The 27,402-nt window shown below is 40.7% G+C and overlaps 1 protein-coding gene across 2 annotated transcripts in view; it reads right to left on the bottom strand.

Annotated features, from left to right (window-relative positions):
• Positions 1 to 27,402, bottom strand: part of arl15b (ADP-ribosylation factor-like 15b) — an 81,960-nt gene that overhangs the window by 8,925 nt on the left and 45,633 nt on the right. For both annotated transcript variants that reach the window (XM_077019195.1, XM_077019196.1), the window contains exon 4: positions 19,453 to 19,661. In XM_077019195.1, coding sequence (XP_076875310.1) covers positions 19,453 to 19,661 — 209 coding nt within the window. The remainder of the gene's footprint in view (positions 1 to 19,452; positions 19,662 to 27,402) is intronic.

Below are 27,402 nucleotides of genomic sequence, written 5' to 3'. Positions count from 1 at the left end.
GCAGTAGATTTACCCTGAAAATTTTGAATTTTTTCAATTCTAGACATTAATGCTAATCATATCCTAGTCATATGCATATTCATCAATACATTAAATTGAACTGCATTAGAATTTCTTCACAAAAGAAGACAGCCACACTGTTAAAATGTAAAACATTTATGAATAATGTTGATATAAGGTTGGACTAAAAAACATGTTTAAAATTCATTCAAGGAGTACAGGTGCATACAGGGCATTGTGTCAACATGACATAATCTGGAGATTTATAAAAAAAATTATAATTTAACTTTCTACTATATCTTTAGACATTGTGACCTCTCATATTTATCACAAACACTGAAGAAATTAATGTGTTTACAACAAATGATTTAATTCTGAAATGGCCTTTAAAAATACCTAGACAACATATTCATAAACATGTACCAAAATAAGAACTACAAACATTGTATGAAATATCATTTAGCAAAACAACTTAACCAATAACATTTCTGAATACAATTTTGAGCAATATATGTACAACTGGAATAATATGTCCACAAAGTTCCTTGGTTCGTTCTTTAGAACTTTTCAAGCCATACTCACACAGACAGCCATTCAAAGTCCATTAATTTAAGTATCTGAGAAGAGTACACACGTGTGGGTTGACCGTGTTCTTTTTTGCCAAGACCTTCCCACCTTTCTTGCCGATGGTTGGATTAATTCCAATGAAGTATCTAAAATGAAAAATAACATAGCCCCATGCTTTATATCAAAGTACATGTTTGATAGGCTCCATGTTTCACATTTAAAATAAGATGCAATTCTAAATTATACCTGGTCTTACTTTAAACCATCATTATCCCATGTCCTTAAAACAAATGTTAACAATTATATTTTGGCCTTTTCTGAACAAGCTGGCATAAACTACTGCAGTGTAGGTGTGGTGGACTTGTACTGCTTTTATCTGTCAACCAAACTTTAATTCCAAGTTCAATAGTTTTTTTTTTTTCTTTTCAAAAGCCTGGTGTGGCTGTAGGGTCAGTGAAGATTTATCAATTAAATATTCTGACCATTTGAGGTTATAATAGAAAATATGAATGAGTGTAAAATATATCACTTGTATGTATCAAAATGTTCAGTGATACATCTTTGCTAAGTTATCTATTTGGTCTTCCTAACACAGATTTAATTAAATGCAACCCGTACTTGCGTGTTAGCTTATAACAGCATTTAGAGGCCACGGTGCTGAACATGGAAATATCCAGTAGTTAGCCTCATACATGCAGCATGTAGAACTAGTAGTTCTCAATACATAACACTTCTCCACTGAACAGCACGTTAACAAGTAGCTACTACCAGGAAAAAAATGGCCACAGCACTACAAAATAAAATAAAAACGCAGAGAAGAGGAGCACGATGATTTAGTTGGTTCAGGTGCTGCCGCAGCAAGCTTATTAACGACCAACAAAGTCTGGTAAAAACGAAGGAGCAAGCTTTAACTATGACCCACACAGCGTTAGAAAAAAACACGTGCAGTCGTGCACCTTCTATAACTGAATGCCAAATGTCGTTGTAAACGTAGCTATAAACGAGAGCACTAACCTGGTTGGTCAACTATTTCCATTATTACGGAGCAAATAAAGTAAGATTTAACCGAAGAACCACCTCACACATTTAGCACTAGCAGACCGACAGGGAATACATGAAGCTAACGTTAAACACTTAGCCTCGTTTTAAAAATGAACTTGAAACTATAAATTGCTGTTGAAAAATGTAATGTTGGCTCAAGAAAAGAACGCCTTTTCACAATGTCGACACACAGTGACTATGAAGATATTTGTGCTGGTAGAGTTGTAACTCCAGGAGAAGAGTAGCCTAGCGAGTAGCCGATAATTGAGCGAGGTGCGTCCCCTGGAGTGAAAGCACTTGACACAACTTGGCTAATCTAGCTAACAAGCGAACGGTGTCCATAAGCAACATTTACGAGTAATATTGTCCACAGTTTATTTTTACAAGGTAAATACTGACTAGCTGTACGTATATTATTCGTAGGTTATCATATTTTGCCAGCTAGATGTGAGTTTTAAGTAATATTAACTTGAACTTACCAGCTGTGCCGTATAAAAAATGGCGTTCTTCAGGCTGTCTTCTCCTCTCTTCTCCTGTCTTCCCGCGCAATCCATTCAAGAATTTTACAGTGTATTACTGTACACGACGGAGTACACAAAACGGAGCAGTATCTCCCTGACATGACAAGACACAGATGTTGTACAGGCTATCAGTGCTGCACTAAAACCAGTTAGTGCATTCACAGATATTTTGTCTGGAGAAAAATGTGTGTCCAGTTCATGTGTACACCCCATGCTTAAGCTGTGCAGTGAAGAAATGTTAGTTGCCTCAGACAACGACGTGCCACTAACCAAAGCACTAAAAGCTGGCACCATTGTCAAGTTGGAGGCCAAATACAAAAATGAAGATGACCGAAAATTGCAGAAGTGCACCATTTTAGACCCTCGATACCGTGGTGTATATAAAGCGGATGGTGCTTCTTTGAGTGAGACAAAAAGTTGGTTAGAGGAAGAGATGTTGGCGATCGGAAGCTGCAGTGTGTGCAGTGGAAGAATGGAAAGACACCGGACAGGAGGAAGACGCGCAGTCTGAACCGCTTAAAAAGAAAGAAAGTTGAACAACCTCATGCAGAAAACAGCGGCAGCCAGCGCACCTACCAGGTTTGCAGAGGATCAAGCAGCAGCTTAAACAAGGACATGCTGTCTGTCATTATTCCATAAATCCATAGTGCTGACATGTGTTGTCATCCCCCGCATCCGGTAATACCGTATACCATCATTTAATTTGAAGACGGTATGAAAAAGGTCAATACCACCCAACCCTAGGCTGAGCAGTTTCAAATATTCCTGAAGATCATATGTGCAAAGGTGTTTAAGATTATCATCATATATGGGGTGAATAAATACACTAACCTTACATTAATAATCAATCCATGAACCACTCCGAAACATTTATGATCAATGCAACAAAAGGTTTCTTGGAAGGCCTGTATGTACACGCATGCATGCACATGCACACAGACACACACACTTCCCCTCAACAGAATTTTTTTTCATTTTATAAAGCCAGTAACTCAAACATGGGACACTGCAATGCCTTGCTTCACTCACAGCTGCAGTACAACAGTGCTTCACCAGCTGTTCCTACACCCCAAATGTGAATGTGTGGCCTGAGTAGAGACATTTTTTTTATGGCAAATCACAGACCTATCTGAGGCCTCCACACACTCCCACCCAAGGGCCCCACTCACACACATGCAAGGCCCCCAGTCTGTCCAAAGACTAGAGGCTGCTAGCCTTTTCTGCAGAGATTTCATGTAAATAAATGGAGCAATATTTCAAGCAGAACTGCAAAGACATGTTGCTGGGGATTCCTTAGAGGATAGACATTCCTGATGAAGTAGCTCAGCACCGGACCTTCCGCCAAAATCATGTTCATGTTTCAAAACAAAAAAAATGTGCTGGCCAAGCAGTGTGACTATATGTGTGCGTGTATGTGCTGTGTCAATAGACTTGTTGCTCAACAGGTTCTGGCACAGAAACATCTCAATCTTGAAAAGGAGCCTCTACAATTCAGTAACATGGATCAGAAAACCACTGATATAGAGGCTTCTATTGTTATGACTTCAAGACTCAACTGTCACTTCCTACAGTGATCTTGAATCTAAGAAACAACTGTTTTCAGCCAATAATCTGAATTCACCCAGAACATATCGATATATGAAACCCATGGAGTATAAAATAACTGTCTACACTTATTTAAACTGGATATATATTGAAGGAACATAGTTTGGTGTCTAGTAAACACTGCTGATCAAGGCTTCTGCATTTCCCCTCCTTCTTTGTGTTTCACTCCCAAAGCAAGTTACTCAGCTTGCCAACATTAATAATATAAAGCACATTTAGAGTGATGTGTTGGTGTAGCTCAGAAATGGTTGCATGGTTGCATGCATGTGCAAAATATACAAGAGTTAAAGGAACAGCTTCTACTCCATGGTACCATGAGTATTAAGGCAGCAAAAGTGTACTTATACAATTCTAAAATGTAGACCAGAAAACCAACACAAAGCAGAATGACAATGTCCATTAAAACCATTAATTAAAGGGGGCGGGGGGCTGAGACCTTTATTAAGACTTCATAAGACACCAAAATGAAACAAAATGAAATTACTACAGTAAAGAGCAAAAGAGTAGAAATATGAATACGAGTTTGAAGAGGTAAGCTGTTATAAAACTGCGAGGAGTCATTTACAATGATGGTGGTTTCAAAATAGAGGTCATAAGACTGACCAATAACTTGTTTCTCTGATTTAAGCCATGCAATATCTATGCACCACAAAATGTAGTGTTTTTAAATGTCATTCAACTCATTACTTGATCATGAGACCTATTGGAGAAGATGTGTCACACACACACAAGTATTTACAAGGCAAAAAGGGTATGGTGCAGCAGTGTGGTACACCACTGACAGAGTTACCACAGTTACCACAGAAACACAGAGTTAACACAGAGTAAAGTGATGTCAGTCTCATCACTGTCCAACATAAAGGCTGCCTTGAACACTCACTGCCAAAACAAATGGACCGACGATAGAATTCGAATTATAAGAGCGAAATTTCACACACAGAGAGAAATCCCCATCTGCTGCTGCATGGAGCATGGACGTAATTTTGGGGGGGGACATGTCCCCCCCACTTTTTCAAAAGCCGGCTTTGGTCCCCCCCAGTTTTTACGGTTAAAACCAAATATTTAAATAGCGACGAATCCATGTCCCCCCTACTTTTGAAATCAAAATTACATCCATGGCATGGAGCATGGCCTTACAAACACACACACAGGAAATAAATGATATAACATGATAGTGGGCTGCTACGTAAGGAATCATTCAAGCTACATTGAGGTCTAGACTGCTTCTACTTATTCTGACTGCTCTAGAACATTAGAAACACACCATTGGGGAGTGCACCCCCAACTCCGACCCACGGATAGCTTCTCCTTCGGTTAAGCCACACAAACATCCACAAACTTTAGCCTCAGACCCTGCAATCCACATCAGACATCTACCAGCTGCACCCTAACTGGACACCACCTTAAGCAGTTCTCTTCTCTACCTCAAACAGAAACGTTAAGAGTGGCCAAACATTAATGGAAGCTGGTGGGAGCAGTTAGCCTGATGCAATTTGCATGATTCAAATTGGCTCCTACCAGATAGCACTGATTCCTAGCAATACTGGCATTTTTGAGAGAAGTATGTCAAGTATTGCACACTAATCCAGATTCTCCGTCTCTTTCTCTGTGTCTCACACAAACACACATACACCCACCCACATAGTAGTGTTTTCATGTAGACATCATGTAGACAAACTCACCCACACAGACACAAAACATAGACAAGGCAGACTTGCTGTTTAGACTCAAATGTAATTGAATGAATGAATTAATGAATGAATGTTTCAATTTATATTGATTGATAAAAAAAAAAAAACTAATAGGAAGGAGCAATAGTTACCCATGAGGACAATGATTTGATTATACAAGATATAACATCTGAAAGGATCTGAACAAAAAAAAAAACAAGCCATTCTGAAATGTCGGCAGTGTGTTTCAGATGCTGGTCAGAGGGTCCAGTTGATTTGGAAGAAATGCTGATTGTTCAGAACTCACGACTTCACATAAGTACCATCTCATAGGTTTTCCCGTCCAAACTCCCAAGGCTCCCAAAGTTTACTGTTGTCATTGCGGTGTACAGGTGACAGGTTGTACAGGTTATTGAGCTTCCTGTGAGGAAGTGACCAATAGCAGCACAGTGTGTAAATAAAACCACTTACTAGACCCAAAGGAATGTGTGATTCAAATCCTCAGCACCCAACAGATTATGTTCTTGACTATTTAACGTACAAAGTATGTTTTTCCATAAGTAAAATGTATAATAACTATATAAAGGTCTAAAGAATTATAATTATTAGTAGCAGGAAAAGCAATTTTAGGATAGTTTTACTAGTAAAACTAGATCCAATTACGTGTGTTGTGAGTTTCATGTAAGTCTCAAAGTCAACATATTGGTTTCCCATTTCCAAAAGTACGTTCCTGCCCACAAAAAAATTCTCAAAATACTTTTTTGGCAAATGAGTGTGTACAGCTGCAGGTGCACCTGTTGGACATGTGGGCAGCTCTGGGACCCGCACAAAAACCAGGCGCCATGCCAGCCTCATACAAAGAGCAGGGGCCCTCAGCTGGGCACTGACCCCTCGCACTGCGTGCAGAATAGCCGAGTCAGGCCGCCCACCATGCCATACAATGGGCACGCTCGCTTTCTCGCCAGGCCAGACAGAATGCAGAGGACATCCCAGCCAGACAGGCCGGCAACAGTTCACTCTCCTTCAGGCACACAAGATGCCCTTTGTCTGCACATCTCAAATACGGCTTTCACGACAGGCGGGTGAGGAAAAAAAATGCCACAATCCAAAAAAACATTTTTCAATAGATGGTGCCTGAAGACAATGAGGTTTCTCAACTTTTTTTCCAATGATCCCCTCAATCTTGTCCTTCTACTCACAGAGATTATGTAAAGCATGTTTAATGTGCTGGATCTTTACACACTGACATTATGGATTAAAAAATATGAATAAAGTCCACAGGTTCCAAGGACTAAGGAATGTTGCGAACAGCAGAAGAGCACAAAAGCAAGAGGGACTGGGAGACTCCAGAGGGACTAGGAGAGTCCAGACGGACTGGGGTAATTCAGAGGTACTGGAGGTTTGAGACAGACTGGGTGAGTGGGCTTTTGTGCTCATTCTGTACTCCCAAAGACAAAAAAGATCTATGTGCTGTAGGTGCCTTATAAACAGGCTTCTCCAGAAGCCTATGTGCTTCTGCTTTTGATGGCCTGGACTGTAATGTATAAATCTGCTTTGTGTGAACAGCCGCTGTATAAAGCACTATATAAATACATTTCACTTATATATAAATACATATACAGTAGAACCCCGGAAGAGTGTGTGTGAGTGTAAAGAGGGGTTTCCACAATTTCATTAAACACAGAGGCCAAGTTGTGTATGGCAAAAAGTGGCAAACAGGGATACTTGATGACCACAGTGATGACTGCAGTGCTAAACTCTACAGTGCTTCGGCTATTTCAGGTGTGGAGCTCCAGAGTTGCCAAAACATCAAGGCAGAGTTGCAGCAGCACAAACTTTCTCTATAGGATGAAGAAGCAGTTTAAACTTGCCTTTGTGCACACATACATGTACTAACACAGATCAAATTATTACAATTTATATCAAATTGGTTATAAAGACATGAGATTTACTCATTCAAACATAAAATAACTTGTGAATAGTGGTTGAAACCACACACACATCATCAGCCCAAAATAATTAGATTTTCAAACAGACAAGCTAACAGCCTGGACAAGTTATCCTGCAAATTCAAAGGAACCTGAGTAAGTTCATGCAAAGAGACAGCACTAATCTTGGTTCTATAACAAAGTTCACAAGAGACCGTAGGTCCAGACAGCATGCATGTGTATGTATGAACATGTGTGTTGGAAACCATGCCAATGTCGTTTGAGCCAATTCCAAACATCTAGGGTAAACTACAATTTGAATACAGCAAACCAACTGATCCAAGATAAGAGAGAAATCATTAATGTCTATGGCATACTGACTTACAGTACACCAAAAACCCATATTATGTTAGTTTAGAAATAAAACATTTTAAATATTATTTTAAATGATTTCATAATAAATCACTTATTTTCATCAGTACACTTACATAGGAATAATTAAATTCTTGTCATGCTTTTGTGGTTACACCATTTGACAATTTAATGTGACTGTGATTCTTTAATTGGTAGAAATGTCATATCAAATGCTATGGCACAAACAGAAATGCAAACTATACATCTAAACAAACATCTAGCATGTTGTTTTAACATGTTTATTGCATATTTGTGATTTGGAGGTTATACCAACCCTTATTTGTCAGTGACTCACTAATACACTGTAACAATACTTACAAGAGAAACTTATAAGAGAAAAAAATACCCCCACCCCACCACACTGGGGGTAACTGCAAATTCAGCTAACTGGTTTGACACCACACATGGTATGACATTACCAAGTCAATCAAGAGTACTGTTACAATATTTCAGAACAAACCACAATACTCACTGTACAAATTTCAGGTCGCCTATGTGAATAATAATAAACCTCGGGTTGGCCATTTGTGCAGGGGGAAGTAATTCCAGGTAATTTTTCATGTAGTTGTTGAAAACCCTTAGCAGATTGGCTTATTCAGCTTCAAGGCAATCACTCCCCACTGAGACATAATGTGATCCTTAATATACTATAGTCTTCACACATGTAAACATTTCAACACCATGTGTTGTGTTTCTGCAAAATCATGCTTCAGCAGGGAATAAAGAAAAAGAAGAAAATGCTTTTGAAACATTTCACAATGGAATGTGTCTTTAATTCACTATGGAACATGCATATTTTAAAGGGCACAATCAAGCTATTCACATAACTTTTAATGACCTAAAGGGGAACAGTGTCAGTGCTGGATACATCAACAGATGTATGATTTTAATCCATTCTTTCCAGACAGCTCCATGCTGCCCTAAAGCAGCAATAACAATAGGTAAGAGACATCTGTCTGAGCTGTTTGGTGATTTACAAGCCCACCCATACTCACGTCCAGAAGACGTCGGCCTTGCTGTAAACTGAAAAGTTTCTGCCAGTCCAACACCTTTATTCAAGTAAACTGGGACAGAGCATGAGTGGAGATTGAAAGTCAGAAAGTTCATGGTGACTGAAGTGATAATGCAGTTCAACTCACACTGAACTGATAATGATAATGAATTGGGAATCAGAGGAGGAGACCAAGAGGATGAGGTACAGTGAAGCCTCTTCCTCATCTGTCCTTAAACTGAACAACTCTCCCAATAAGAGTACAAACCCTCTAATCTGAGCAGTGCACTTCTGAACATCTAAAACTGGACAAACATGAGGTCGCATAGGTACCAAGGGACCAGACACATTATATCTACTGCTGTATGACCTTCAACTTGACTCAATTGACCATAACTACAACCCCTGGCAAAAAGTATGGAATCACCAGTCTGGGATGAGCACTCATTCAGACATTTTATTCAAACTCAGATCAAAAACATGATACAATAATAAGGTTAAGTTGGCTTTTGTTGGCTTTCAGAAACACTAAAAGAAATAAAAAAATTAATATTGTGGAAACAAAGTAAATGTTGCTTTTTTTGAGCAAGCACTTATATTGAGGTGTGCTCTATAGTCCAGAAAATATGGTACTCAATTTATTTCTCTCAATTTAGTTTAATTTAAAATCCTCTGTTGATTTCTTTAAATACTTTATTTAATTAATTTCAATATCCATTTTATTTCTGTAAAATCTTTTAAAAATAATTTTTGGCAATGACCTTCCCAAGGTGACAGATCTTGGGTTGTAATAGGAGCACTTTAAATTGCAGATGTGTATTAAAGGTGTTATATAAATCAAACTTGCATTGCCTCTTCTACATGTCATAAAGCAAACTTACAGAAATGTGCTTTGTCGAGTGTTTGCGTTTTAGAGGGGGCACACAACCTGTTTATTATTGCTAAATTAACAGTATGCAATAATGCTCAAAAGGAGTCCCTGATATACAATACGAACTACTAGAGAGGAAGGAGTTCATCTTGTACATCAGTAAACATCGATATTCTGACAGTTTGAGGTATTTGATAAAATGAATATTATGTAGCTTTGGCAAACTATGGAAATACTTCAGTGCCAGGACACCAATTTTGTCTTCTAAAATGTATATTATCTAGACTAGAACAAAACCTGCATAAAGACTGGCATTTCCTAGAAGAGTAATTTTTATGCAATTCAAAAATACAGAGATATTAGCAAATATTCATAAAGCATTGGCTGTGGTAAATGAGGTTTGTAACAACCATTCAATCACTTTGTTAGGTTAACAAAAGAGAGTGCACATCAATATCTACAGAGAGAATTGAGGCACCCAATTGAAAAAAGCCTGATATATACTTCTCCCTCAGGACCTCTTCACGGTCTGTTAATTAGTGGTGCAAGCATTGGCCTATACCCTGCAGCCCGCAAGACGATTTCACCACCAAATACCACGGATGTTTGTTTGTGGGTGTGAACATGCACAAAAACACACACTTCAACAATCCAAATGAAGTGTCAGATCATGTATGTGCCAAGCTACACACGGGCAAACACATATACAAGAATACACAAGGCATGAATAATCCAAGCTTTAAAATCAACAAAGGAATCGTGAAAAAAAACTCTTACAGAAGAGGCTTTCCATACAATCCAAGTGTTTTACATCTTAAAAGCAGGTTTAACATGTTTAACTCAGGTTTAACTCATCACCAGGGTTCAAACTTGGCCAAGAGATTCTGAACATAGCAATTAAAAAAAGCAAAATACACCATTAGAACATGAAATGAGAGAATACTCTCGCCCCCACACATTATATTTTGGGAGGGCTCCTTAGTAAAAGGCCCCATTGTCTGTCTTGCAATGTGGAAGCTTTGAAAAAGCAGACAGGATCATTGGCGCAGCTTTGCAGTGGGTGGAGACAGAATCCTCTTGGGCTCTGAGGTCCGTCACTGTTTGCACACAACAAGCTGACTCCTGAATGGAGCTGGAGTCAAACCGAAGCCACAGCTCAGCCATGCTGACCAGACGCTGGGATGAGCAGCGGCTGCTGCAGCTCACAAGCTTTACATGGGCAGCTTAATCAAGAGTACTGGCTCTTGATTAAGCTGACATTAAGGAGTCATTAAGTCTGAGTTTTGGTCATTCTCCTTATTGTGAAACACTCATAGCCACTATCAATATGTGAAAGAACCTGGGTAGAAGCAGCTGCTTCTTCTTGTTATTTTAATAACAAATTATAAAAATCACTAAAAGCACATTTTGTATTCAGTCACACATAGATCTCTATGTATACTAATTGACATATCAATGTTAATTTCCTCTGAACATCTTTTAAGGAAAAATGTAAACACCATCCAAATGAGCGTTTTGAATTTGTCATAATGGATGTTCAGTGTAGAATCAGGCAGGCAGTTAATTTTCCACCATACAATTTAATTTTTCACCATACACTGAGGAAGTTTGTTACCGTTTTTCTGGGGTTTCTTTTGGTGTTTGGTTGTTTTGGAGTTTTTTTTTGGAGGTTCTCCTGAAGCTGGCGCAACGACCAGAGAGAAACAGTGCCTTGTGGTGTCTTGAGCAGTGGAGTCCACCTGGTCATTGGGTGATACTAGTGATTTCTGGCTTGAGTTGTAACTGGCTGTGTGAGTTCAGACTGATGGTTTACTGCCGGGTCTATTATGAGAGAATTCGATAAGTGTTGTGAGAAGTAATGCTTATATGCTACCCATTTATTGTATTTGTGTATAGTGCATAAATGAACATCATTGTGGATTCTGGGGGTTTATTTTGGTGTTATTAATTTTAAATTGTAAGGCTGGGCTGCCATATTCTTTTGGGACATTTTCACCTGTTTACGTTATAGGGACATAGGGAAGGTTTATGTATTTTCGTTAAGGTTAACTCAATTGAAATGGGTGATTATGGATTTTTGTTTGTTATGCTGGCCTTAGCCCAGCCTGAAGTTATTAATTTTAATTTATTGTTGGTGTATATATATATATATATATTAGTGGTGGGCTGTTATCGGCGTTCGATAATGTGATACTCTTATCGGGCGATATAAAAGTTATCGCCATTAATCTATAATCTATTCTTAAAGTTGGGTTGGGAGCTGGGTCAAACTATGATGACTTTCACCTTGATAGTTTAGTTTGGGTGTATTCCTAACCAAATTGCACAGTAGGGGGCGAGAACGAGTTTTCTAACCTGTAAATTACAACAACAAATCGCATGTGTGCTTACACGGATGCCGCCACGAAGCCGCCAGGTTTGCTTCATGGAAAATTCATTTTTAAGAAGCTTCCTAATGGAGAGATTGACAAGACTAAAGTTGTTTGCAGCTTATGCAACGCGGAATTCGTTTATTGTAGGAGTTCTACCAGTCTGAAGTACCATTTAAATGCAAAACACCCGTTTGCTAATGCTGCTGACGCTGAGTCAAGGACTGATGCAGCCCTGGGGAAGAGTCGCCGCCGAAATTGAGCCCTTGTACTAAATGTTGACTTACATTTCAAATCTCATGTTTAGCCGAATAAACATGTTATCAACCCCTTTTAAGGTACATTATGTAGGCTTACAAATTCATGTTTGACTGAATGTGCCCTCTTAAAGTATGTAGGCATACAGTACTATTTTCATGTTTAACTGAATAAAGCGTTGAACACGTAGCCTACATTTTATTGAGCATGTTTTTTTTTCTTCAAGTATCAAAATAGAACAGCTTTCTCAAGCAGTCAGTCATTGATGCATTTTGGAAACAGGAGATGAGCCCCTGGTCTAATGCACCCTCTGTATTAAGAAACCCTATCTCAAAGACTGACTTTTAGTCAGTACTTGGGTAGCACGCATATTCTGAATGAGACCACCTAAGCCCAGCAGGCCAATGGCAAACTCAGCTGCTCTTTTTTATGCAATAAGATTTTTCAGAGTGAAAAAAACATTCAAAACATTGGGGCCCCAGGTAGTCTAAAGTGGACCTGGGCCTACTTACTGCAGCTCTCTTGGAGAAGTTCCTGAAGGGAATCCCTCCATGTCAGAACGTAAGGTGCATCTCAGATTTCAGCATCAATGGTAGGATCTAGATAGGCTTTTTATGAATGACAATAGGGTCAACAAACCTTAACTTTAAACCTTATAGGTTTACAGAAAAGAGACCATTCATAGTCTTTGGATCTTGTTGACTGTAGACACTTTCTTGGAAAGTGAAGAAGTGAAGAAGAAGTGAAGAAGGTGAAGAAATCAATCATTTCTCAGATTTCAGCTAATCTCAAGATTTCTTAATGATTGGATTACTTAGGTCATTGTCCTGGCGCCAAAAAATAGCAAGTTACTATCCTTTGGTCTGACAATAAAAAAATAGAAAATTGTCACCATGAAGACAACAGTGTCCTTGCAAAAATATTCACCCCAAGTAAGCCATTGTTGGGGTCTGGTCATCAAGTCATCATTCAGACACCTTGTCACGGTCACGGTGACAGATCCGGACCGTGACTTTTTGTGTCAATTAAACGTGTATGTTTCACTGGATCTCGTCGTCATGCCTGCCTCGTCTGCACGTCACAGAAAGACGAGCCACAGAATACAGGATGAAGGGGAAGCAGAAGGCCAAGCGCCGTCACGCATCTTCATCAGCCACGGTGTACGTGAGGGAGAAGAACGCAGAGGCATTCTTTGAGGCAGCGTGGAGAGAGGGCAACCACGCACTTATGCAAGAGGCTATCCCACTGGCGTACCCTGAGGAGGAGTCCAGTGAGCCCATAGTGGTGGGTACAGGTGCCTTTTCCCTGACCCCCTCCCTCAAGTTCGAGTTCGGGAGCGGAGGAACGAGGAATGTCCTCTCCTCTCAGGCACCCCTTCTCGGACCGCACAGTCGCCTCCGAGTATACAGAGGTGCTGTCTTTTTCCTCGCTCTCGCTGTTGTGCTCGGAGGGGGGCGGCCAAATGGACGGAGGGGGACTGACGTTCTCCTCCTCCCCATAATACTCGGTGGACTCAGAGTAAATGGATGGAGGTTGACCTCTTCTTCCCCATAATACTCATTGGGGGCCGAGTAAACAGATGAAGGAGGGCTGACCTCTTCCTCTTCTGCACCGCGGTGCTCGGTGGGGGTTGAGTGGACGGGCGGAGTAGGGCTGGCCTCTTCTTCGCCCTCCCAGAATACAACGTCGGCACCGAGCACAACGAAGACGGGGGGCTGACCTCCTCCTCCTCCTCCTCCGACGTCCGAGAAGCTGCAGACCCGGGGGGGGGGGGGTGGGGGGGGGGGTGGGGGGGGGCAGCTGGCCTCGCCCTCGCTCTCCTCTTCCGAGTGAGGGCGAGGCCAGCTGCTCCCCCCCGTGTCTACCGCCCAGAGCTCCACTTTTCGTGTCAATTAAACCTGTATGTTTCACTGGATCTCTTGTCGTCGTACCTGCCTCCTCCGCATGTCACAGTCACAGCAAGTACTTGTATCAAAAGCCACCCATATTTTTGGATGATAAGCACTATATCTTAGAGGCACCATTCCTGCTCATTTCTGAACTGTGGTGGTTATTCTGCATGTCCAGATCCAGCTCTGGATTGTGTCCAGAGAAAGTGTTGCTTTCTGAGTGGGAATCATTAGGGATCACACACTCAATAAGAGTGAGACACAAGTGCTGACTTGTCCATTCATTGACTCTACTTACAAACCATGAGAAACCATGTCTGCCAGTGGTTTTGACTGTACCTGCACAAGTCTTCTGTGAGTAAGGAGTATTATTTTAAAAAATAATAATTGGACCTCGCCAATGAACAATTACTCTGATCAACAATGATAACACTGATTACAGTGCATCCGGCAAGTATTCATAGTGCTTCACTTTTTCAACATTTTTACGTTACAGCCTTATTCCAAATTGTATTAAATTAATCTCTTTCCTCAAAATTCTACACAAAGTATCTCATTATGATCATGTAAAAAAGTTTTCTTGAGAATTCTGAAAATTAATTAAAAATAAAAAACAAAAAAATCTTGAGGCTGTAGTTGCTGCCAAAGGTGGTTCTACAAAGTAAATTTTCAGAACTCCCAAGAAAACTATTCACATGGCCATAATGGGGTATTTTGTGTAGAATTTTGAGGAAAGAGATTAATTTAATACAATTTGGAATAAGGACGTAACGTAACAAAATGTGGAAAAAGTGAAGCGCTGTGAATACTTTCCGGATGCACTGTATACAGTAGTTTCGGTGCTGTTGATTTCTTTCTTCCCGACTAAACATAATCACTTGTGTGGCAGCATTAAAGGGCTGCAGACCAGGACTAGGATAAAGAGCTGTAAAACGCTCATCACTGCTGCATTCAGTGCATTTGACATCTTCTCACAGGCTTTTGCCAGATGTGAAGTAGCACACCAGAAATGGAAACATGCTCAGTTCTAAATGGCTTCTCTGATCTCAAGGGATGTTTCTCTAAACACACAACATTTGTGTAATTGGTTGGGCCTACTGTGTATGGAAGACATACTCAACTGACGGACCTAGGTCCGAATGCGGACCCAGACGCAATGTCATCCAGACCAAGAGAGAAAGCTGTCTTTATTAAAGATGATGAGTATGATTATTGTTATTGTTATTATTATTATTATGATATTTTCAAAGTGTTTCAGGCGTAATTATTTGCCGTGCTATACCGTGGTGTAGCCTAGTGCACTTTGTATTTTCAATCTCAAACCAAGTTTGTTTATCATCACTATGACAACTCTGTGAACATTACACACGTGCACATTTTTTTCTGTCTGTGTCGGTCAATAATTTACGAGTTATCAGTTGGTTTTCGGCAAGCAGAAATAAACATGGCGTGCTCCAAACTGGAAAAGAAACGAAAGGTGGATTCAGAAAACCGAGAGTTTAAGGCAGAGTGGACAGACAAATATGCATTTGTACTGTCTGCAGGGAGCCCAAAACCAATGTGCCTTATCTGCAATGAGACTGTTGCAGTCATCAAAAGTGGAAACGTGAAGCGGCACTATGAAACAAAGCATGGGCACTTCGACCAGAGCAATCCCCAAAACACCGAGGTGAGAACCAGAAAAATTTATCAAATGCAAGAATCATATCAAGCATCACGAACTGTGATAGTAAGGTCAGCAACCCAGCAAGAGCGCATGACTGAAGCATCACCGTGAGTGGCATGGGTCTTAGGCAAGCACAAAAAATCATTCACTGACGCCGAATTTGTCAAAGAATGTATGAACGAGATAGCGATCGCTCTGTATGAGGGAACCCAGTTTAAAGATAACATTAGAGGTATGCCAAAAAATCGATTCATATTTCAAAAATCGATTCTCATTTACTACGATTCAGAATTGATTTTAAATGTCCCAAAATCGATTCTAAGTCGTGGTGAAGTCTCGCGTTATGTAATTACAAAATTACGCGAGACTTTATGCAGCAGGTTCTGGGACACACTCATGCGCGGAAAAGGTTCAAAACAGATGGAGGAAAGAGATATTCAACCTGTCTGGTCTTCATTTAAGGCAAAAATATGGGTTCATTTTGGTTTTTACCGAATGCCAGGGAAGACAGAACTGGACACTAGCTCTTCCTCTTAGTTTAGTTATGATGCTATGAACTATTTAGCTTCTGAAATTGAAGTCTCTGAAGAATCATACTTCACGATCAGATGCCTCCTCTGCTTCCTCTTGCTATGAGAAATATAGTAAAGCCAGTGCTTTTTTGTCCTCCTTATCCAATGCATGAGACCAGACCAGACCAGAGACATGCCATTAGGAACAGAAGCTAAAAGGCTTTGCATGGATGCTGAAACCTTCTAGTCAGGGTCATGGGGGAGTACCCTGAGAAAACCCACGCAGGCACAAGGAGAACATGTAAACTACACACCAAGCGAACCAGACCAAGAATTGAACCCAGATCACCTTGCTGTGAGATGACAGCGCTAACCACCACACCACCATGCAACCACAAATGGTTGCTGAATAAAGGGAACAATCCTTTCCTGGTTTGGGCCAGGGAGCATTTATGCTGGACAAGGGACCAGTGGAGATGACATGGAGACCACCATCAGCCACTGTTGTCACCAGACGAGCCTTTGGGTGTTGTGGTGTTACAGTGTGGGCGTCTACAATCTAGTCAATACAGAACTGCCCTACACTTTGTGACAAGTCTATACTACTTTAATCCAGTCATTGTGCCTCTGCATGAACATGCCTAATTTCATCTTGATGGAGGACAATAGTCCAGCTCATCAAGCATACATCATTAGGGAACGGCTGCTGGAGACTGGGTTACCTCAAATGGTGTGGCCTGCACTTTCACACCTAATTTCCATAGAAAACCTATGGAATCAACTGAGTCGTCATGTAGAGGCTCGTAACTCTGTACCCCTGAACCTCAACAACCTGAGGACTGCCCTTCAAAAAGAGTGGGATGCCATGCTTCAGTAGACAATCAGTCGACTTGTGAACAGCATGAGACGTTGTTGTCAAACTGTAATTGATGCTCAAGGACACATGACAAGTTACTGAGACATTGACATTTTTTGTTGTTATACCCACCACTATCAATGGCTTTTGTTTCAATACACTGTTTGAGATGAGGAAATCAACATTCCATGCTTCTACTTCATATAATATCACTGTAGTGTGAACTTTGAATGTTTTCCATAAATTTCACTAGAGAGCCAAATATGTATATGTGTATATCATCCATCATGTTACTTTTCCCCCTGTCTGAAGTCAGCTTGTAGAGGATGGGCTCCTCTGGGGCCACATGTACAAACAGTGCGTATGCACGAAAACATTGCATACGCTATGTTTCACGCAAATGGTCAGATGTACTAAATGTTATTTGAACGTGAGAAAGTGCGTACACCCACGACACTTTCACTTCAGGCGTACGCATGTTTCTAATGTGTTTTCGTCAATTAGCGACACTTAGAGGTGATGCATTGAAATTACAACTATTAAGATACTATTTACGCACACATTGTAATAAAGCCCATATTGAGTAAAATAAAGTAAATTAATAAGACAATTAAACAGTAAATTAATCAGACAATTTCATTGCCTTACTGAAATAATCATTCAATGTGTTTCCACTTAGTCTAGCTTATATAAACATGCATTAAATGTTGCGCTGGAGTTCTTGGGAGATGGCAGCGTTGGTATTATTGGAAGATATTGCTAATAGTCAAATTCGCCGTTTTCCATGACCATTATAATTTTTTGGCCCATGATGATGACTGGCTTATAAGCCGTTTCAAATTTCCAAGAGTTGTCCTCTTGTGCTGAGTTAATTCCAGTTTTGGAGAGAGAAACGCGAGGAGTTGCGCATTGCCAGTTCCTTTACAGGTGCTGACAACGCTCGGCTTCCTGGCGACTGGCTCATTTCAAAGAGAACTGGCAGACCAGTTGGGGATGTCCCAGTCATCTTTGAGTCGGGCCATGCCAGCTGTTTTGAATGGGATCGTCTGCATATCAGCTAGTTATATAAAGTTCCCATATAAAGCGGTTGACCAGGCAAACATTAAAGCGCAATTTGCAGCGATAGCCGGTTTCCCTAATGTAATCGGAGCGATCAACTGCACACATATTTCTATAAAGGCACCATCTGAGGAGGAATTTGCTTATGTGAATAGAAAGCACTTTAATTGCATAAACTTGCAAATAACCTGTGATGCAAAAATGTGCCTTACTAATGTAGTGGCACGTTGGCCTGGATCAACCCAATGATTCGTACATCCTTACAAACAGCATGGTTGGGATAAGATTACAAGCTAGCAGCGTGTGTGATGGGTGGTTTCTTGGTAAGCAACAAATTTAAAGCATTTAAATAAAAGCATTTGACATTTCCAGCTTAGAATAATTTATTTAAAACATTGTTAATTATTAAATTACTTGTATGCAAAATTAAAGCTTTTGTAGCTAATGCGTTTGTACCTATTCAATAATAGTGTAACAGCGAGGATCAGGCTGAGTGATGAGATGAAAGCATGAGACACACACGATTATTGGGAATATATATATAGCGCAGCTATATGACAAGAGCCACAGGTGAGACTGATAAACATACTCATGGAAGTACACCATGAGTAGTATATAGTATAGTAGTATATAGTATATGGACGGAGATGACAAACACACACCTATATCGGCTATATCGTGAAAAATAGTTTTCATTTTGACAGGATATTTGTGTTGTATGGAAAATTAAATGGCAAATATATGTAAATTATTAAAATATCTACAATATTTTCTGACCGTATTTCTGACAACAGGTCGTAATAGTGATGCGACCTGTTCTGTGCCCATGGACACAATTATATATGCATGTGTGTGCACTTAAATATATATACAGTATTGTGTGACGGTCTTAGGCCACCAATAAGATATGTGATGAAATCTTGTGCCTCCATTCTATTCAGGTTTAAGAAAGCCAGGATACTGCTATTGTGTAGTGTGTAAGGGGGATTACACTAAGCACTTATAGTCTACAGATATATATAGATACATCTATATATCCAGTGTCGTCTACAAGATTTGTTTTATCCATTTTAAACTGTTTTAGATTATACATCATTATACCATTAATAAAACAACAATTGTAATGGCAACTCAAGACTTTTGCACAGGGCTATCTCTCTGTGAGTGTGTGTGATGTCCAACACTGCCATTAAGGATAAAGATGAACCCAGGGTTCTGAGGGTTTGGTCAGTTACCTCTTGCACAGAGCGGGCGGCAGGTTTGTCCTGGTGGTTGGCGAGTATGAGGAAGGGTAGTGTGCAGAGCTGTGGGTGTTGCAGGGCTGAGTGGAGCTGTGTCCGAGCCACCTCCAGGTCCTCGTCCGATGAGGCACTGTCCAGCACAAACACCACACCCTGAGAGCCCTGGTAATACCGGCTCCAGTATTTCTTAATGGAGTCCGCTCCTGCAAGTCAGGGAGAACATACACATTCACTCCCATACAATCTCTGCAACTTAGAACGACCAAAAACAACCTTTGCCAGACAGCTGAGGATAAAACTCCTACTCACTCACCCCATCTTTTTGTGAGTGTAAATCAAATTGTACCGCATCTAGGGAGAAAATAATCTTTAAAAAACTGTTCTAATGCTAACAAGCTTAACAAAAATATTTTGGCAGCTGAAGCAGGGGAGAGAATTTCAACATTGCTCCAGTTTGAGCATGGCTGGAATATATCGGGAGAGGACCCCCAGCCTCCTTTCAGAAAACCATTGTGGATCACTGTAGTATGCATTTTTATGACTTCAAATTGGCATGCCAAATTGTGTGTCTGTTCAGGGGGCCTGTGTATGGGGAAAGGGTTCCACGGAACAAGATGCTCATGGCTGCAGCATCGTCTTTTAAGTCGACCCCAAGAGCATATTAAAAGGTTTTCTTGTGATGGCCAGTCTACAGCACAGTTCAAATGGATCCACTTTTACAGTCAACATATGGTTTCCCATTTGCAGAGCAATTTTGAGGGGCACAAAAATATGCGGCCACCATGATACACAGACAAAGCATGGCTTTGGTTAGCACGAGACACTGAGGGGGGAACCCACACCCTAAAGAGACTTGGCTTAAACAGGCCTCCATCGCCCACCTGTCTGACACACTCACAATCAGAGCATGTTGCACTAATTCCAAAGTGACAGCTAACCACACAAAATCTTTGCACACTGGCATTCAGTGTTTCACTGATTTATGCTTAATGCAACTAACAGTGAATACAAATCGGTAGCAATTTTGCATGCAGTAATTTACATGCCGTAATATAAATGATCTAATTAGGTCTCTCCCATAGTTCCCACTATGGTACCTTCTCTGTAGTTACCATGCACTAATAACCACCACTTTAACCGAATTAAACATTTATTCATAAATGAGATGATGAGTTGAATTAGCTGTGCTGGGACCTGTGTAAAACAGCAAAATGTACAGTGGATCAGTGGATGGATGCTAGATAATCAGGAATGAGGAACTTCCCACGGAGCTTTTAAATTGTTTTCTAACTACAGCTTCTCCGACCTTTTGGATTGTATGTAGTGTTTTGACAAACAAAGTAAATAAAATAAAATCCAAATAATGATGTCACGAAGATTGTCTGCGAGTCTTAGGAAGCAACATTACATACATACATATATATATATTATACACACTGCTCAAAAAAATAAAGGGAACACTAAAATAACACATCCTAGATCTCAATTAATAAAAATCTTTGAAATCAGTTGGAAATCTCTCATTTCTACCTGTTGTCTGTTCCATTTGCACAAGAGCAGATGAAATTGATTCACAATCAGTGTTGCTTCCTATCTTAACACGAAGTGTGGATGACTTGGAGTTACATTGTGTTGTTTAAGTGTTCCATTTATTTTTTTTGAGCAGTGTATATACACACATACACACACACACACACACACACACACTAAAGTTCAACATTCTTTGGTGTTTTAAAAAAAATCAAAAGCTTGGCTCTGTTTATTCCAATTCACCCACTGTAGTTAAACAAACAAAATCCTGCTATAAGCTGTGACAGTAGGTGCAGAATTCCTAAACATGAAGTAAACTTCGTTTCCAGAGAACATGACGGTTCCTTCTTTTGGACAGACTTGTCTGAAAAGCGGTTGGCAGACAGCTGATGACATATTTCCTTGAAACGTCATACACTCACATACAACTCACACACTATTCACACAGCCGATTCCAAACATGGTCAACCCCATCCACAGACACAGCAGCAGTTATTAGATAAGCAGAGTTAAACCATGTGTTTAATCTTCCCATCACTGCCATAAAACAGTCCACCATAGGCTCTACTCAACGTCACCATCTATTGGTGACAACTGAAACTCAAGCACAGCTGTAAAATGCCAGGGAGACGGGCAGTCATCAAGAGAACGGTGTGCTCCATGTTTAAACAAACATATGCTTTAAGCCAGGAGCAATAAAGGGAAAAAACACCATCCATCACTGATTGGCTAGAACATTACAATCTTGAGCTAATACAAGAAAAACACATTGCCACAGAAATCATTAAATGATGGCCAGGGTCCCATGAAGCAGAAAGTGTGCGGGAGTGTGAGCTAAGTGTTTTCAGATGGCCATTTCAGAGACAGCAAACACGAGCATGTGGCGCGTCTTCAATGAGCCAGCCTGTCAATTCCCACGAATCATACAGGGCGTCATCATCATGGCGCTAACGGGAAACGTGCACAGACGGCGGTCTGCTTTGTTAGATGCCACCCCCACCATCCCCTCCTGTTTCCCATCCTCCCCCAAATGTGGGCCAGTCCAACAAAATAGGGTCCTTGCAGACGACAGGCAGAACTGACGGTGGTAAAGAGAAAACGGGATAGAGTGAACATCATGGTCCTGCACTGCCTCCAGTAATAAACCACTGTACGGGGCAGTGGCAGCAGGTGGCACACAGTCTTCATAAGTGACATCCCATTCCTAATCCATAGGGTTCAATATGACGTTGGTCCACCCTTTGCAGCTAGAACAGCTTCAACTCTTCTGGCAAGGCTGTACACAAGGTTCAGGAGTGTGTTTATGGGGATTTTTGACCATTCTTCCAGAAGCACATTTGTGAGGTCACATACTGATGTTAGACGAGAAGGCCTGGGTCTCTGCTCTAATTCATCCCAAAGGTGTTCTATAGGGTTGAGGTCAGGATTCTGTGCAGGCCAATCAAGTTCATCCTCACCAGACTCTGCCATTCATGTCTTCTTGCTTTGTGCACTGGTGCACAGTCATGTTGGAAGAGCCAGCTCCAAACTGCATGGAATTGTCCAAAATGTCTTGGTATGCTGAAGCATTCAGAGTTCCTTTCACTGGAACAAAGGGACCAAGGCCAGCTCCTAAAAAACAACCCCACACCATAATCCCCTCGCTACCATACTTTACACTTGGATACAATGCAATCAGACAAGTACCGTTCTCCTGGCAACCCAGATTCGTCCATCAGATTGCCAGATGGAGAAGCGCAATTCGTCACTCAAGAGAACGCACTTCCACTGCTCTAGAGTCTAGTGGTGGCGTGCTTTACACCACTATATCCAATGCTTTACACTTAGTGATGTGGAAACCCATTCCATGAAGCTCTCTGCACACTGTTCTTGAGCTAATCTGAAGGCCACATGAAGTTTTGATGTCTGTAGCGATTGACTCTGCAGAAAGCTGGCAACCTCTTCGCACTATGCGCTTCGGTATCCGCTGACCCAGCATTTCACTGAGCTCTTGAGAGCGACCCATTCTTTCAGAAATGTTTGTAAAAAAAAAAAAAAACAGTCTGCATGCCTATGTGCTTAATTTTATACACCTGTGGCCACGGAAGTGATTGGGACAACTGATTCCGATCATTTGAATGGTGAATGAACGTAAAAGGAGCTGTAATACTATATATTTTTATTTCCATTATAAAAAATAGGGGATTTGTCAATTCCAAATGGACTGCTACATACATTTTAAATCTTTTATTTCTCCCATTTCTCTTATTTATTTATAAAATGTATTTCTAAAGCACATTTTTACCAAAGTGCTGTAAATGTGGAATTGGGGAGTAGGGGTAAATGTGGAATAGGGGAATAGTGGTAAATGTGGAACATAGGTATATGTGGAATAGGGGAAAATGGGTAAATGTGGATTGGGGTAAATGTGAAATAGGGGTAAATGTGGTTTCTTTTTTGTGCTGGTAAGACAACGATTTGTAGGGTTAGACAGCTAACCCTAGCTGCCGCATTCTGCACTAACTTCATATGGCTATTGAGGACTTGCTGACACTCATATACAAGCTGCTGCTGTAGACTTAGTGAGATGTAACAAAAGCATGAATCACCATTTCCAGGCCCTAAGATGATAGAAATGCCTTGATCTTGGTAGCTGATCCCAACTGATAAAAGGAGCTCCTAACAACAGAGTTAATTTGGTTGTCAAACCTGAGGTCAGGATTCTTTACTTGGGGCTTCACATGAACCGACAGCCCACCGGGAGAACTCTGCAATTAATGGTAGAATAACTGAATTAACCAACATGCACAGAAATGTAACTATCACAGATTATTTAAACCAGTCAATACTGCAACCATATGGTCAAGATGCTGAATAGGTTTTGGTCAACAGTGTCAAAAGCAACTGTAAGTTCCAACAAGACCAGAATGGCTCCCATTCCTGTGGCTACAGCAAGCAACATGTCATTGGTCCCCCTTAGGATGCCTGATTTTGTACTGTGGAAGGGTTTAAACCCTGATTGAAAGCATTCAAAAATGCTTCGTTGAAAGCGTTTTTGGTCAAATTGTACTCAAGTAATTGAGAACAGTAGCATCAATATTATTAGACAGCGACATGCTTTAAAACAGGTACGAACAATGCCAGAGGATAGAGAAGAATTAATTATAATAGTGGGCTATGGTCTTATTATATCAAACACTTCTTTTAGTGGGCAAAACGTCACCAGGAGGTCGTAGGCTTCACATGAGAACATTGATCTAAGACAGGAGAGGGAGTTGGAATCAAAAGAATATAAACTGTCCACAAATTCAGAATATAAGGGGGAGTCTACGAAAGTGTGAGGCAGATTGACTAATATTCCTCACAGATTTTAGGGGACTCATTTGGAAAATAAACTGGTGGATTCAGAGCACTACTACCCTGGGTTTATTAAAATATCTGAAAGCAAAAAAGCTTTCCCTAACTGTTCTAGCTGCTTTCTGGAAAGCAAATAGTGATCTTTTAAAATTTTATAGGAAACTATAGGAAGTTTATTTTTCATCCATTTATGCTTTGCTTTCCAACACTCTCTTCTAAGAGCATGAGTATCTAACCAGGCCAGAGATTTAACCCTAGCATGTCTAGTTTTAAGAATAGAGTGAAGAATAGAAGAACTGGTGGCATCAAAGGCAGCGAATAAACCTCAGTACTCTTGAGAAAGTGAACTAGGCACAGTCCACTGTACCATGATGAGCTTTAGAAGAGAGACTAGTGGTGTGACAACTGGCGATAACAATAACTCAGTTGTAGTACCAGTGCCTTTCTCAGGCAATGACATTTAAAATTACTGATTTAAAATGATTTATGATTGGAAAAACCAAAGTCATCAATTTCCAACTTAATAATGGAATAACCTTATGATAAAACAAGATAAAGAATATGACCATAGTTATGAGTTGGGCTGGTAAAACACTGCACAAGGTTAAAAGAATCCAGAGAGAGAGAGAGAGAGAGAGACAGAGACACAGACAGACAGATAGATCTTAATTTCCCTGAGGGAAACCTCCCAAAGGGATCAATAAATATTCCAGCAGCATCCTAACAGTAATAGAAAATAGAAAAAAGAGTGGATATATACAGATTAAAAAGATTAAACTAGTACTAATAGTAATAAATAATAAAAAAACAATTGAATATACAGCCAAAGAGGTATTGCACATAATTATTGCACTCTGTTTAAAATATTATTGCACTGGTAATGTTTTAATGAGCCTTTAAAAGTTATTGTATGTAGTCGGGTTAGTGTTTGATCAGTCCGTTTTCCTGTGACCCATCCTCCCCTGCAAAGAGGAGTTGTACAGTCCAATGGCATGAAGGACAAAGGAGTTTTAAACCTGTTGGTCCTGCACTTGGGAAGGAGCAGTCGGTCACTGAACACACTCCTCTGGTTGCTGATGATGGCATCGTCCACAGGAGATTCTGGCAGATACCGAATGATCGCAGCCTCCTCAGAAAGTACAGCCTGCTCTGTCCCTTCCAGTACAGGTGGTCGTGGTTGCAGGACCAGTCCAGCGTGCTGTCCAGCCACAGCCCGAGGTACTTGTAGGAGTCCACAGTCTCCACCTCAACACCCTCTATTTGAACTGGTTGTGACTTTGGTCTGGACTTCTCAAAGTCAATGACCAGCTCCTTGGTCTTTGACTAGTTGAGCTGCAGGTGACTGCTGTTGCACCAGACAGTGAAGTCCCTCACCAGGCTCCTGTACTCCTCCTCTTGATCATCCCTGATACACCCCACAATTAGGGCTGCCACAAACGATTATTTTAATAGTCGACTAATCACCGATTAATTTTTACGATTAGTCGACTAGTCGGATTGTACGTTAATTGAATATAAAACATACACTCGAATGCAACTGCTATTATATAACCATCATTAGATTTCAGCTATAACTAAAAATAAAAACAATTAAGATCATAGTTCATTAAACCTTTAATGAAATATGCAGCTTGTTGCAACAAACAATTATTAAAATAAGGATAAGGCACTGCCTTAAAAAACACAAAAATAAATAGGCCTACATTAATAAAGAATTTTTTTTTAGGTTTTTCTTTCTTTCATTAGTCTCTGGCATCAAACTTCGCTACATTTAAATCAAATTAGGTAGGGACCTGAAACTAAGGAGTTATTCACAAAAATAAAGTTTTGGTCTCACTGACGTTACAGAAAATACACGAATCCGTGCTAAGGCAAATGAAACAAATCGCCATCTCTAATGTTAACTTTTACAGCTACAGCGATAAGCAGGGTTGCCAACTCTCACGCATTGAGAGTGAGACACACGCATTTGACCGTCTTCACACTCTCACACACCCGATTTCTCACGCCGAAAAAAAATCTAGTTTATTTACCTCTGATCCACATCTATGATTCAATGAGTTACTAGTTCGCTCTGGCGATAACCACTGGCAATCGATCGCTATATAATACTTAATTTGTGTCCATTTTACCCCCCCCCCCCCAAAGATCAAATCTCACTCCAAGTGATCTTGAAAAGTTGGCAACCCTGCGATAAGTAAGTTCTAAGTTAACGCTCTGTTTATGGTAACTTTAGCAGCTAACTAGCAATTTAGATTACAGAGATGACGGTCCCTATTCATCATTGTTGTCACAATTAGCCACAACATGCTTCAGGTACATGCTTCAGGTACATGCTCGTACATCGCGGTTGTGCTGCCGTGGAAGGCAAGTTCTGCCTTGCAGATATTGCACGCGTTTCGGAACCCGACTACGGAAAATGATCCCGCACTTTTGAGTTCCGTATCCGGGTAGCCACGATACCAGAACCTGTCTGTATAACGTCCTGAGATGTCGTCAACTGTCTACCCCGGTTTCCACTACTGCGCATGTGCGTCAAGGACAGAAACGCAGACGCAGCAGTGGAAACTGTCGCAGCAGTAAAATTAGTCGTCGACTATTTTAGTAGTCGACATAGTCGTGACTAGTCGACTAATCATGGCAGCCCTACCCACAATAGCTGTGTCATGGGCAAACCTCTGAATATGACAACTCTGAGTTGTAGCAGAAGTCCGTGGCATACAGGGTGAAAAGAAAAGGGGCCAGCAATGTGCCCTGTGGAGCTCCAATGCTGCTGATCAGTGTCAGACATGATGTCCTTCAGTACTGTGGCCTGTCAGTAAGGTAGCTGTAAATCCATGTGACCAGGCAGGGGTCCACTTGCATCCTGTTCAGTTTGTCCTGAAGCATAAGGGGCTGGGTGGTGTTGAAGGCACTCGAGAAATCAAAGAAGAGGATCCTCACAGTGCCTTTTCCCTTATCCAGGTGTGAGTGGGCTCGGTGTAGAATGTAGAGGATGGCATCTTCCACACCAACACCTGGCCGGTACGCAAACTGTAGACAGTCATGAGCATGTTGAACCTGTGGTCTGAGGAGACA

This window comes from Brachyhypopomus gauderio, chromosome 10 (genome assembly GCF_052324685.1).
Source record: "Brachyhypopomus gauderio isolate BG-103 chromosome 10, BGAUD_0.2, whole genome shotgun sequence".
NCBI lineage: Eukaryota > Metazoa > Chordata > Actinopteri > Gymnotiformes > Hypopomidae > Brachyhypopomus > Brachyhypopomus gauderio.
Note: the sequence above shows the minus strand (reverse complement) of the source record. Positions and strands in the feature narration are given on the sequence as shown.